Source organism: Bidens hawaiensis, unplaced genomic scaffold (assembly GCF_021521415.1).
Source record: "Bidens hawaiensis isolate Kalapana, Puna unplaced genomic scaffold, B.hawaiensis_p1.1 tig00004685_1, whole genome shotgun sequence".
NCBI lineage: Eukaryota > Viridiplantae > Streptophyta > Magnoliopsida > Asterales > Asteraceae > Bidens > Bidens hawaiensis.
The window spans coordinates 1,431,531-1,446,665 of NW_027491287.1; the positions used below are offsets into that span (position 1 = coordinate 1,431,531).

Genomic DNA, 15,135 nt, shown 5'->3' on the forward strand with positions numbered 1-15,135 from the left:
CGGTTAGGGTTTTCAGATACAAAAACCGGTTATTAACCGGTCCGGTTATTAACCGAACCGGTTTTTTTTCCGGGTCAAAAAAAACCGGTCCGGTTAATAACCGAACCGGTTTTTTTAAAAAAACCGATTTGTGCACCTCTACCTGGTATATAGGGTGTGGGTTCCCTTGATCACGTACTTCAGCTATTTTTCTAAATGGTTATTGACAGGGCCGGCCTAGGGGTGTGGCCGGGTAGTCGACGGCCACGGGCCCGACACCCCGCTAGGCCCGAATTTTTTTTTAAAAAAAAATTATAGGTATTTTTATGAAAATTATTTGTGTATAATCATTGTTTCAACATAATTTTATAATCACTAACTTGGTCTAGTGGTAAAGAAGTACGACATCTAACTAAGAGGTTGTGGGTTCTAATCTTAGTTGAGACATTTTTATGTTTATTTTTACACACAAGTTTTTTATACAACTAAAATCATAACTAAGTTAGTCTACTTCAAATTAAATTGTTTAAATTGTTTAAACAAACCGAAATTGTTTAAACCCAAAATTTTTTTCGCCTTTGGCCCAAAAAAAATTCCGTATTTTCGGAGCCGGCCCTGGTTATTAATCACGTTGAAAACTTCTTTGTAACGTTTTATGTTATTGATATGAATTGAAAATTCGAACATTGAGTTAAGAGACACTTGAGCATCGAGTAAAAAATGATCCTGGTGGAAAAGTTTCTAGGTACACCATTATCTTGAACCTCGAACATCATCACAGTGGTTATGAGTTAATAGACGCAACATGTTAAGTGTGGAGTCACCATTGTTATAAGTTATGAGACCGAGAACAAATGAAATGATCGGTTTTGTGTAATTTAACAAAACCACCTAAACCCGAAACAACAATGTTGAATGTTGACGCTTGCTTCTTATATTTGCTAGTTGAAACGGTATGCTGGTGGAACTACCGATTCGACACCCGGTCCGGTTATACAATATTTATAAAGAAGTTATGTCGTGAGATTAAATGATCATAAACCCATTTAGGTTTGGGTTGCGTTATTTCTATTGGGCTGGAGACTTCTCTAAGATTGCTCATACAAATATACAGCTTAAGTTACTTTTTAGTTTAATTGGGCTTTAAAGGATGACTTGTGTTTACAGATTGGGCTAAAGTTCACATAGTTTATTAGTTTTGGGCTAAATGGCTAAAGTGCTAAACCGGCTAACTTTTGTTTTAAAATTGAAAAAGAAAACATAAATACATTTATATCTCTCTAAAAAAAATAAAAAGAAATTGAAAATACTCATTTCCGGTCACATTATTTGTTGCATAGTTTTATTTGTGTCTCTTTATTTATCACACTTTAATTTTCTACGGCGTATGGAACAACCATGAATCAATACGTAACGCGTGAGATGTGTGTAATTATGATGTTAATTTTAAACCACCAAGTGTGAGATAAGGTTATAAAAAACTAGGATATGTTATTCAGAATTAAAATTAAGATTTATGATGATAGTTTAGACGTTAATATCATTGTTTCGTAAGGGCATGGGGTTGACGTCACCTGCGGGTACGCCATGAAACGCCACGCTAGGCCTGTGGTTTGACCGTTCGAGATTTTTCATTTATAGAAGCACAAAGAAAATGAATTATGTCAGGTTGCCCGGGTAGTTGGTAAATGCGATTATGTAATTGGACCGGGTGATCGAGCATATTGCAAACCGCATACCCTTCTCAAATCCGTAAAAATTTTCAAAACTAATCTCAACCCCATCCCATACCCTAATAAGACGGAAATTACACTTTCCAAATATCTCAGATTACGGGTATTCCCGTCAGGTTTGACTATATAAAAAATTGTATGCACACACCAATACTTTTAGTGGTCCATTGCCACCCTAGCATGTCCGGTAATTATTGTTTTCCAGGTTTCCCATGTATTATCCAATGTTTTTTTATGTATTATTTCAAAATCATTAATATTATTTATATCCAAAAATCAATAAAAAAAGGTGAGTGGTGAATTACTAAATTAGTTAATTGAATGAGTTTGAAAGTGGACGAGGAAGTTGATTGTAACGTGACAAAGACCACAAAGAATGAACAACAATATCTAGTTGCATAAATCTTGTTTATCATCAGTTCAACTTTCTCATGAATCCTGCAATGGAAATGAACTCGTCTCGATTGATACTGCACAACGCGTTAATCGTCACTATGGATGATGAACTTTGTGTGTTTCGTAACGGTGGAATTGTTATCGAAAATGACCGAATTGTAGCCATCGGGCAATCCTCGGATATCGTTAGTCAATACTTGTCAAATTCGCATGAAATAATCGATCTACATGGCCAATATCTTCTTCCTGGTATGTTCCTCTACACCTTCAATCATAGATTGAATTCGTAACGTAAGAAAAAACAAATTGGATCGGTCTTGCTATCCAAAAAGAGGTTGCAACGCAACTTTACAGCTTGTTGCCTGCTTAACTGTCACTTTATTGTGACTGTTTGACAATCTTGTACTAAATGATTGATCAAGTAAACTTGAAACAAAAACTTTGTTACAATGTTTTTATAACATATAAAAAATTTTAGCTAGGCTCAAAACTTTATATCTAATACGAACATAACTTAATATATATCAAAACTTGAATTCTTTTCTGAATCGGGTTGTACATTCGGTAAGCTTTCGTGCTTGGTTCCGACCCGAAACAGACCAATGGTCTTCTTCGACCATCTATTTTTATTTTTATTTTTCAAATTGACCATGTGTTCAAGTTCAAAGCCTAAAAAGGATCGATCACAAGTAAAGCGCTTTCGGTGTGGCCAATTCGCAGGGCCGACTCATCCTTTTTAATGGCCTAAAACAATGACTAAAAATGATGCCTTATTGTAAAAAAAAAAAGAAAAAACGTTACTCAAATCAGACACATTAATCTAAATCCCAAATTACAAGTAGGGGCCTAAAGCCCTAGCTTCATTTCACTGTCCCCTAGAGACGACACTATCAATTCCGACACTTCGCATCCGTGTGTCCGGAACAACTAGCCAATCTCGCCGTAACCAATGAGCGCAACCTGGCTCAAGAACCATTGAAACCGTATTCCTAAACGAAAACAAAATAATTCAAAGCCAATTTGACTCCGAACCAATAGGCATTTATACTGACAACGGAGCGTCAAACCACGTGACTGGTAATCAAACGTACTTCTCGGAATTAAAGGAACAAATCACGGGAATGGTGAAGTTTGGAGATGACTCTTTAACATCGGCTACTAGCCGACATTTATTAAGTAACCCAATTCCATAACTCAAAACCGGTCGACTCGACCCAAACCGACACTGTCAACATTTAACACATTGTGTTAAACATAATGCGATTACTTAACATGTTTAACTTAAACTAATCAATAAGCATTGTTAGCCAGGTCTGATCAATACACACGTACATACGTCTCAACAACTAGCTAGAGGTATTGCTGATGACGTGGACTTGCTTACGTGGCTGCACCATCGCATTTGGCCGTACGAATCCAATATGACTGAAGAAGATTCCTACATTTCAACTTTACTTTGTGGAATCGAACTCATTCACTCTGGTGTAAGTTCATTAGCTCCCGGTCTGCTCGTTTATTGTTTATTAATTATTTTACGTACATTTTTATTTTTTTATATATTTTGAAAAGAATCTTAAACGAGCGAAAGCTTGGCTCGAGGTCGACTCGTTTTGACTTACGAGAGCTCGACCTTTGCTCGTTTTCCAATAACCTCGGAGTTCAGTTCGTTTATTATTTCTTAATTATTTTATATTCATTTTAGTTATTTATATACTATGAAAAAAATCTTAAACGAGCCCAAGTTTGGCTCGGGCTCTGCCCATTTTGACTTACGAGAGCTCGCGCTTGGCTCGTCTCAATCTCTTTTTCTAAAGCTAGAACTCGGCTCGGGCTCGGCTAATTTATTTATTTATTAATTGTTGTATCTGCATTCTATTTTCTTATGTATTTTGAACAAATATTAAATGAGCCTAAGCTTGGCTCGAGCTCAGCTCTGTGGTGTGAAATTAATACATAGAAGTCCAAGAGAGTTAAAACGTAAAAGTACACTAGGCTCCTTAACGCCCAAAGAGCTTAACGATCTTCTCATAGAAGGCTCGAGCTTAGGCTTGATAACTAAATGGATTTTTTTTGAGGTTCGGGCTCAATAAGGCTTAGTTTGCTTCAAGCTTTTTTATCATCTCGAGTAACTCTTGAGCAGCTCGGCTAATTTGTCGAATATCAGGTCACTTGCTTTGCGGAAGCAGGAGGACAACATGTATCAGGAATGGCGAAGGCCGTAGAATTACTCGGTTTGCGTGCATGTTTAACGCAGTCAATCATGGATTCTGGTGATAGTTTACCATCTTCATGGGCCATTAAGTCTGCAGATGAATGTATTCAGGTCAATTTCCAACTCTTCAAGTAGGTGTGTGTAAACGAGCTCGGATCATGAGTAGTTTTTCAAGCTTGAGCCCGGGCTCAACTCGTTTATTATTTATAAATTATTTTACTAATAAATATACCTATTTTTTGTATATATTTTGATTGTAACTTTTATTTTTTTATAACATAACACATACTATTTACTTATTGTATCATAATATTATACATATAATTATCATAAAAAATCTTTATTTAATATGTTAAGAAATATTAGGTAAATAACAGGCTTGCGAGCTCGGGCTCGTTTATTAAACAAGCTTATTGTTAAGCTTGAGCTCAGGCTCGGTTCAAGCTTATAAAGAGTCGATCTCGAGTAGCTAACGAGCTGGTCGGCTTGTTTATACCACTAACTGCAAGCTTCAAATGTATTGAACTAATGTCTTAATGAGAAACTAATGTTGCTTCTGTAAAATCACAGTCCCAGAAAGAGTTGTACAAGAAGCACAATAACACTGCTGATGGACGCATCCGAATATGGCTTGGGATTAGACAGATTATGAATTCAACCGATCAGTTACTTCTTCAAACACGAGATGCTGCGAAAGAACTGCAAACTGGAATCCACATGGTCTCTTTTACCTCCACCCCCCAACTATGTTTTATATCTAACTAGTATTAAACCGGCGTGCATTGTGGCACGAAAAAAGTTAACATCATCGAAAGTTTTCAAACTCAAAACCTTTACGTGAACCATGGAAAAATATGTCTTGGAATATGTGTACAACTTTAGCAATGTGTTATGTGTACATTGTACATAATCACGCTCAACTTCATTTTAAACAAAACTTACATTGAAACGTAGATGAAAATAAGCATATCGCGATGGTATATTCAGAGTTTTATAAAACATAATATTTTAAAAGTAAAAAAAAAACACTTATGAGTTTGACACTTGTCAAATTGTAATTGGCCAATAATATAAAATATTAAACATCTGAAAAAATCTATGGTTTGAATGGTAAGTTTAGTTAAAGTGAAGAGGGTTATATTGTAAAATTTATAGGGCTAATATAACATTTAAAACCATTGCATTAATAATTGTAACAAATGAATAGTGTTTTTTTAGACACAAACATTTTTTGCTAATTATGAATTTATGATATAAATAACTATTTCAAACCTTAGCATGTTGCAGAGATACCCTTTGAGAATCATCTCATGATGCAAACTCGAGAAATCGATCATGTAACCGTTACATACCTAGAGAAAGTCGGGTTTCTGACAAGCAATTTACTTTCAGCTCACACTGTTTGGGTAAATGAAAATGAGGTAAATTTCATAAACAAAATTATAAGCTTTTAGTGTATATGAATTTGATCTTATATTATATCATTTTTAGATTGGATATCTTTCTAAAGGTGGAGTTAAAGTGTCACACTGTCCTGCTGCTGCAATGCGCATGCTCGGATTTGCACCGGTTAAAGAAATGCTTGATGCAAATGTTTGTGTATCGTTGGGTACAGATGGCGCACCTTCTAATAACCGAATGAGCATTGGTAAGTAAATGTGAATTTTGGTAGCAAATATTTTAGTTTTAACTTATTTAATGAAGTGGTTTAAAGTATTTTAGTTACATGTTTAAACAGTTGATGAAATGTATCTAGCTTCTTTGATTAATAAAGGGAGAGAAGTATATTCAAAAGGTACTACTGACCCTACAGCTCTACCTGCTGAAACCATTCTTAAAATGGCAACTATAAATGGTGCAAAAGGTGTACTTTGGGAGAATGATATTGGATCTCTTCAAGTTGGAAAAAAGGTTTTCTTTTTTTTTTCCTTTTTAGTTTTAACCAAAACCGAACCCGTATTTCCGTTGTTTCTTCTTTATGCTAAGGGTGTAAACCAGTCGAGTTGAACCAAGTTACGCCTAAGCCTGAGCTCGGGTCGCTTTACATTTTTTAGTTTTTTTTAACTGTTTAAGCCCTGCTTGCGGTGCGCGCATATAATGTATATATGTGTGGGCCCTCGGGTAGGAAAAAGTGAAATTGCACTAATTTTGACGTTATTTTACTAATTTCGTGAAAATAACGTTAAAAGTGGCGGAAGGCTAATCAGGCATCATGTGGTGGCGTTGATAGCCGAAAGACAAGGGTACATGCACCAGTTAGTCGGGGTCTCGATGGTTGAGTGTTATGTGCCTTATGTCCAAGGCTTGATGCAAAACTACTATCGAGCCGGAGGTCTCACCAGAAACAGCCTTTTTATTCCTACGGGGTAGAGGCAGGGGCGGACCCACATAGTGTGGATCGGGGTCCCGGGACACCAATGTTTTTTAAAAATTTATTAGAAGCGGTATATTAAATTTTTTGAGGACCCCATAAGATTTAATACTTGGAACCCATACTATTAATGTTGATGTGGTCTGGTGGAAAGTCTCTTGTTTTATCTTTGAAAGGTCATGGGTTCAAGTCTTACAAGGCTCAGTTTTTGGTTTTTTGTGTTAATTTTTAGTGTTAATCAATCATTTGATTGCTAATGTTGCAATGATAACTTTGGAAACATTCAAACACCTCTAAAATACATATCATTGTTTTCAACTTTATGCATGGTTTTCTTTAGAAACATTCAAACACTTTAAAATATCAGTTTTATTTTTCACTAGTTTAAGTTAATGGTTTTCAACACATGCTTATGAAAGGGTGGATCTAAGTTCTATCTCAAAAATGTTTAAGAAAGGGAAAACAAAGTGTTTATGTGTCAACCCGACCCATTTTGACCCGTTCAGGTAGTGATGATTGAAAAGAAAGTTTTATTATGATATTGTTTTTTATTATGTTCTTCGCCTCGACCCGACCTGAACAACGACCGACCCGAAAAATTTGAACACCGAAAATATGGGACCCCATTGACAAAAAATCCTGGGTCCGCCACTGGGTAGAGGTAAGGCTGTCTACATCTTACCCTCCGCAGACCCTACCATAGCTTTGCTATTGGTGGGATTTACTGAGTACGATGATGATGACGATGTATAATGATTTTTATAAATTTTACAATTATAATTTTTGTATAGCATTATATACATTATTTAATTAGTTTTATCATAATTTTATTTTTATATGTATATAGTTTTGATAAATTGAACAAAATACAAATGATATGCTTGTTTGGGCCTGCAAGCTTATACAAGTTTAATGCATGAAGCTTGGGCTCATGCTCGTTTGTTAAATAAGCTCCAATATAGTCTCGGGCTTGAGCTCGTTTAAGCTCCCCTCGACTTGAACTTTTAATTAGCGTATCTCTAGTAGCTCACGAGTAGCTCACTCGCTGCGTTGCTACTAGTAGAGTTGACAAGTTTGACCCATTTACGCATTATCCATGATTTTAATTCTATGCATATCTCTGCAGGCTGATATGATTGTAATCAATCCTTCCTCGTGGTCTATGGTTCCAATTCATGACTGGTATGTACATCAATTGCATTAACTATTTTTAGAATAATAAAGATGGTTTTGATGAATATATACACACACGAATATGTATATAGTCGGTTTGGTTAACTCGTTGGGTTCTAGGCTTTAAACTAAACCGAACCGTTAAACCACCAAACCGCAAATTTAATCTCGAATCGATCAAACTGGCCAACGTGCTTTAGTTTGGGAGGTTTGATTGGTTTCAATGCTATGACTAATTAGAATGACTTGTTCATACATATTTGAATATAACTATGAATGACACTGATTAATATAAACTCATGAATAAATCAAACGTGAACTCAAAAATGTAAATCATGCAATTTACACACGAAAAAAATATTATGCGAGAATTCAAAATCTAAAGCATAAAAGCCCATGCCTACATCCTCGACGCTTCTGTAATTGTCTCCGGTCCGCTTTCGCCATTCTTATAGGACTACTGTTCCACTCATTCTGCAGTCTACACACAACAAAAATATTATTAGATTATAATATTATATCAGATACGCGCTTCAATATGAACACAAAATTTATTATTTTATTACATGGGGAAGGCAAACGATTGGGTGCTAGTCGTGCTGCTATCTGATCGACTAGACGTGCTTCCAGAAAATCCTATATGCCCAGAATATGTTACGAGTCCTAAAGTGGGACCAGCAACCGCAAAACTCGAGTCTCCTTCGCCACCATGGTGGACCACTGCAACATTATTTGGACCCGCATCTTGAAGCTTTGGTGCACCACTACTCGTTGCTGGTTCGGTTTTGTTTACAGGACTCTGTAATTAAAATTATATAATTCAGTAAAAAGTTTGTTAAGAAAAAAAAAAAGTAGGTGCATATATAACGGGCCGGGTCAAAACAGTTCAGGTTGTTTTGAGTTAAGAGTTAAGACTTTAGCTGCAAACCTTTTTGACCGGTTTTCATGAATAGATAATTAATGTGTTAAATACAATGTGTTAAAAACCGGTTCAAACCGGCCAGGTGAACCGGTTAAACATCATACCTGCGGTTTTTATCTAAAATACCGGTTTTTACCGGCAAACTGGTTTTATGTCTGAGAATTTTTAGATATTTGCGGGCCATATGTTTTTCAAAATTTCTTTAAACCAGCAATTAACATTCAAACATGTAAACTTTAGGACTATTTTTTTTTTAAAATTGAGTGCTTTAGATTATTTTTTGTTATGGAATCATTTACTTTTGTGTTATGTTTGGATTGAAGTTACATTTATAGGAAATTATAAGGTAAATTATTCAACCGGTTGAACCTTCTGGTTGTACCATTTTTTTAGTCCAATCCGGTACAAGTAAAATACCAGTTTTTAAAACATTGGTTAAATATGATTAAAAACCAATGTTGTTAAAACCGGACCGGACTGGCCGGTCGGACCGGGAATTGGTCCACCAACCGGTCCGGTTCTATGCTGCTCGCTCGGTATCCATAAAACCGGTTGAACCGGTTTTCCTATTATTATTTTTTTTTGAGAAATTTGTATTCCTAGCATTTTTTTAAGCCGAATTCGTTCGGCCGGTTGAACCGGTCGCCCGACCGGTTCGCTATCCGGTCCGGTTATGAAAACATTGTTAAAAACTACACCATTACAATAATTCTATCCTAAACTTTTGACCTGTTTGACCCGGTTCTTTTTTAGCTAAATTTCTAAAAACTATACCATAGCAAATGAACCATGAAACAGTTGGAAAATACTAACCTGAAAAGACTGTTGATCATTATCAACTGTTTCAAGGAGAGATTTAAGGGATGGCAGTGGTTCTTCACCGGGCTGCAATGAGATCATAGGCCCGTTACCGTCAATGGCTTTAAATATCAACTCCTTTGAAACAGTAGAGCCGAAAACTTCTTCATGGGTCCCACGTTCTTCGGAATCTAGTTTTGAATTCTGTAAATCTTGATCGTTGATAGGTTCATTTACAGTTAAATCAGCCTGCACATCTTGGCTTCCTGAAGATGCACCAGATGAACTTTTGATCACTTCATCATTATTATCTTTAATATTCATATGATCATTAAAAGATTCTAGTGAAGTCAAACCAGTATTATTATTGTTATTATGATTATTTTCATCAAACAAAATCCTTTCTTCATCAACACAAATATCTTTGTATAGTTCGGTTTCTTTCTCGCATAATACGGATGGTGTTAACGAAGTTATCAGCTTATCATCTTCAATATTTGAATGGTTAAGTTCTTGAGTCCATGAGTTGACTTTTCCATTCGCTTCGTCTGATAAAAACGGGTCTGTGTATCTTTCAGGGCTCTCTTTCATGGCTTCCTTTAGATCATCCGCGTCAAAAGTCAAAACAAAACCAATGTTAGACTCACATGACACGAAAACAATCAGGTTTTGAGTTGTCATATAACATGTTTAATAAATGTGTCATGTTCATGTTAAAAAGAAAAACAAAATCCACTAAGCTCATTTAAATATTATTTACACAACATAATAAAATAGCTAAACAGAAAAATTAAATTAATTTTTAATTTAATTAATGAAACTCTATGCTAGTCATAACTCATAACAAATTCTATATAACTGCATATTTAGGATGAAAGGTATAAAGAAAAAAATCATTAAAAAATTATATTTACATAATATTTTTCAGAGTTTTTGTAAATAAACACATGTTAGAAGCCGTTTTAATAGAAAATATAAAAGAAAGCTTAAAAAGCGGTTTAGAAAAGAATAATAAAATTTATTAAACCGTCTACTAAATGTGTTTATCTGCAAATTCTCCAAAAACATTATGCAAAAATTAATTTTTTACATGTAAAACTCACACTTCACCGGTTCCTTTTTTTCTTTTTTCTAGTGAACCTCTAAGCCACATTAATTACCTGTAGACAAACTCAGGCAAATTAATAAAAGTCTGTTTCGCCTCCGTTACCGCAGCGGTTTAGAAACACAATTAAGGCTGCAAAACATAAAAAGTAAAAAAAAAACAGGTTTAGGTTAAATATTGATTGATTGTAATAAAATACATATATAGTAACAAATATTGACGTGAAAGAAAAGGAAAACAAATCAACATTCACACATAGATTCGTATATCTATATCTATAATAAATATAAAGAGCCAATATTAAATGCAATGTACAACCAACGATGCATTAATTTGAAAATTTAGGGGTAATATGATATTTGGCCATATGATTTATGGTTGGTTAAATGGTTACCTATTTGGTTTCAAAAATAATAACATTGGTCCTTCAATTTTAACTATTTTTTTTGTTAATTTATAATATAATTACATATTTACCCTTTATTTTAAATCAACTACTCTCATGACTTTTTAACGGCCATAACTTTTTCACACGCTAGTATTTTTTAACAATAAAATACATCATAAAAACGAGCATTTTATTCTCTTTAAGTTGAGTATGGTATTGCTATACCTTTTAATTTTAAAAAACTAACATGTTACGAAATTATGCGTTAGGACCAGCAATGGTTCCAAGTAAGGCGGATATGGTCTTGTATAAGACCATATTAGGGTTGAAACAGGTTGATACAAAAAACAGTTAATTTGGTTCGGTTCGGGTCGGCAGTAGGGTTCAAATCGAAATGGGTCAGGTAAGAACGTTTTTATTTAGACCAGTGACGGGTCGAAACATGATTTGAGTCAAAACAGGGTGGTTTAAAAATCGATTTATTTAAAACTACTACATATTTAAGCTTTGCTTCTTTATTTTCACCACTTGTTGCACGCGTTCAGGCAATTGCTACGCGGATGACATTGCGTGATGCACTTACCAACACTGGTTACAAGTCCGATGTCGCGTTGTGCGCATACCATCATTGGGTTACCGTCGTTCCGTTGCAAGATTATGCACGTGTTGACACATGTTACGCGTTCGATGTTATGTTTGCGTATGTAACCCGCAACATCGCGCAAGCACTATCCTAGTTATATATAATACAAAGGGTAAATTAATACACTTGATTTTAAGAGTTTTACAAATGTTAATGCATAAAGTACATGTGTTAGTATGGGTAAACTTGTCTAAACACAATCCATTCAACTTATAAATTTGGTCCCTCATCTTTAACCATATTATGTTTTTAATTTAAATTATAACTAACTCCCCACCCATGATTTTTAAATAACTATAACATTTTCATACGTTAATATTTTTATAAAAAATTACATCATAAAAATGAGCATTTTATTATCTTTAATTTGAATATGATATTGTTACAATATTTTTACGTAGGGGTGTTCGGTGTCGGTTTTGATGGTTTTTAAGTTAAACTTGTGAGCCCAACTGTTAATACCAATTTTTTGTCATCCAAAACCAAACTGAACCATTGAAAGTTGAAACCGAATCGTTACCAACGGTCTGGATCCAGTTTAGTTTCCCAATTTAAACTTTAATCATAAATTTAGTTTAAAATAATTATTAATTTAACTGTACCATCTTTTTTAACTAAACACCAACATAATATGATACTTGAGAGGATTATAAATAAAGAATGATAAATTTAGCCACATAAATGGTAAACACTAATGGAAGACCTATGACCTGAAATAATAACAACAAATATTACAAAAAGATTCATACTACAATTAGGTTAATTCAAAGTTGTAATAGCAAAGTTATTTGTATTAAAAGGATTATGTTCAATTATATTTTAACTATATCTAATATATATATCAAAACATATCTAATAATTAATAATAAAAGAGATTAAAATACATTCAACATTTACAGTATGGTCTGGTTTCATATAGCCGGTTTTCAATATAAACCGCAAACCAACCGTTCACTACGTTTTGAAAATTTTGAAACCGACCAAGTAACCGAAAGTAAAAAAAGAAGCCAAACCAATGACCGGTTTAACTCATTTAACCGATTTCAAGGTTTTAACCGAACCATAAACACTCATATTTGTTACGTGATTAACGAGGTCTGTGTTCAAACACCCGCTGCATCACGCTGGCACCCGCCTAGTAATTGATATATATATTATTAACATTAACGAAAAGTGATCAAATAAACAATGTTAACCATATTAACAAAAAAAAAAAAATCCCTAGCTAATTGGTAAGTTACCAATGGTAACCAACTTTGGTCCAATTTATATTTAAGTTAACCATCAATTTTGTGCCAAGATTAACCATTAAACTTTCAGCATCTCCAGCCTCGTGTATAGCCTGCGAACTGAAAATATAGTCTCGGTTATGTGCAATGGCCGTTGGATCATGAAGAATCAGAAAGTCGTGAACGTTGATGAGGTATATTAATTAATATTACTCTTATGTATACGCTACTCGAATATTTGCACGAAAAATGTTATACCGTTTACAAAATTTGCTGCTTGTAACAGGATGAAATTATTTCAATGGCAAAGCATGCTTCTGCGCAACTTTTGAACCGGGCAGGCATACAAATACCAAACAGGATGAATGTGATTTAAACCCGAAATCTATAATATGAAGATGGCAATGATGTTTATACGACACGATATATTTGTTACATGAACTGAACTAATGTATTTAAACTGTAACACAATATATTTGTTACAAAAACTATTATTTAGACGTCTACACGAGTCTCGTTTTTCATTAAATATTGGTGCCTTTCTCTCTTTACGACCATTTACATTGACTCGTCAAGAGCTAAACGTGGTTAACATTGAATCTTGACTTCACGTGAAGTGGACTAGAAACCAACGAAAGCTGGCACGTCTAACACACCGCTTATTCGATTTAAGCTTTTCTATCGATTGTCTTTGTTTAAATAATTTAAGCTTTTTCCCGTGATTTTCCACTTCTATATTATTTAAGTTTTTAGTTAATAAGAACACAAGACGTCACGCATCGGAATCATGTAATAATGTTGTTTTTCATTATTTTTCATTTTATAATTGTCTTTTTTACATGATTCTAATCAAAATAAATCACATAAAATAAACTACTAAATCACACCATGAAACACATAAATATGATTTAAATATGTCAACATTGATATTGTGTAACTAAACTTTTATCAATATGATTTAAAAACTATTTCCCATATATAAATCACCAACTTTTATTCTCACATAAATGTTATTTAATTTTTATCTTTTGCTGTTTTTTATAAAAATATTTTTCGAAAACACAATGCGTAAACGTTTTGATAATTTTTTTGTAACCGCAACGCTTACAGGTTTCGTTCCATTTTGCTTTTCTTAATAAACTTTGGAAGACATTTTCTCGCGTCACAACACAAGTGTTTGAACGTACGTTTACTTTGAGGAGGTCACTCACTCATATTGCTACTAACAAAAAAAACAAAAACAAAATTATCATTTTACCCCTGATTTAACGAACAAAATAGATTGGGTTAACAAAAAGTACTCAAATGACATGATTTTGGTAACGTCGGATATCGATTCACACGAATTTAAAAAATATACTAAAGTTGCGTAGCTGACCAAACATCGGGTACGAAAACGACACTTTAACGCTTGATTTAATTTAAATTCTAACAAATTTGCCATATTTTAACCTTTCCCGCCACAACACATTTTGGCAAAACACTCGTTACATTTAAACCTTCATTTCATCTTCTTCACTACATAAACAACTTCCTCTTATTCCTTCAAATAATCAATCACTAATCTGCAATAACAATAATAATAATAATAATAATATTACAAATCATGTTTAACACGGAAGTAATTCAAATTCCGGTCCACTTCATGTCATCCGTACGATCCAAATTATCAACGTTGATGATTCAACGAGTGTTCAGAGGATTTACGGTCCGGAAAAGCGTGAACAAGTTATCGGCAATCCGAAACGAGTTACGCGAGGTTGAATCGAGTATTAACGATACCGAAACCGTTCAACTGATTCGGTTAGATAACAAGGAGTGGTTGCGAGTGAACGAGAGGATAATGCTGTTGCTGTTGAAGCTGGATTCGGTTCGAGGCGTTGGTTGCGGAGTTAGAGAGCTGCGAAAAGCGGTTATTAGGCACGCGATTTCGGTACAAGAGAAGATTGATTCAATTGTTGATAATAATAATAATAATAATATGACTGGATATGAGATATTTGGTGAAGTTATATCTGAACAGGTTATCGATTCGTTATTGATTAATGATGCTATGAATACAATTAGATCTGATATTGAGAGTGACGCTAAGTCTGAAGAGGTTATGGAAAAAGTGTCGTTTCGTGATCGGTTTGTTGATGAAGTTGAGGTTGAGATTGAGAGTGAAGTTAAATCCGAACAGGTTA

The 15,135-nt window shown here is 34.3% G+C and overlaps 2 protein-coding genes across 2 annotated transcripts; one reads left to right on the forward strand and one right to left on the reverse strand.

Moving 5' to 3' along the window:
- Positions 1-1,950: 1,950 nt before the first annotated feature.
- LOC143627587 (uncharacterized) lies at positions 1,951-13,374 on the forward strand. The gene is made up of 10 exons (XM_077097372.1): positions 1,951-2,357; positions 3,420-3,592; positions 4,273-4,431; positions 4,891-5,040; positions 5,598-5,741; positions 5,812-5,968; positions 6,059-6,231; positions 7,818-7,873; positions 13,041-13,143; positions 13,236-13,374. Exons 1-10 carry the CDS (start codon positions 2,144-2,146, stop codon positions 13,323-13,325), a joined length of 1,419 nt encoding a protein of 472 aa, XP_076953487.1. The 5' UTR covers positions 1,951-2,143; the 3' UTR covers positions 13,326-13,374.
- LOC143627476 (uncharacterized) lies at positions 8,237-10,265 on the reverse strand. Its single transcript, XM_077097285.1, has 3 exons — positions 9,600-10,265; positions 8,431-8,663; positions 8,237-8,345 (listed from the first exon to the last, which is right to left on the reverse strand). The coding sequence occupies exons 1-3, from the start codon at positions 10,263-10,265 to the stop codon at positions 8,237-8,239; spliced, it is 1,008 nt and encodes a 335-aa protein (XP_076953400.1).
- Positions 13,375-15,135: the final 1,761 nt, after the last annotated feature.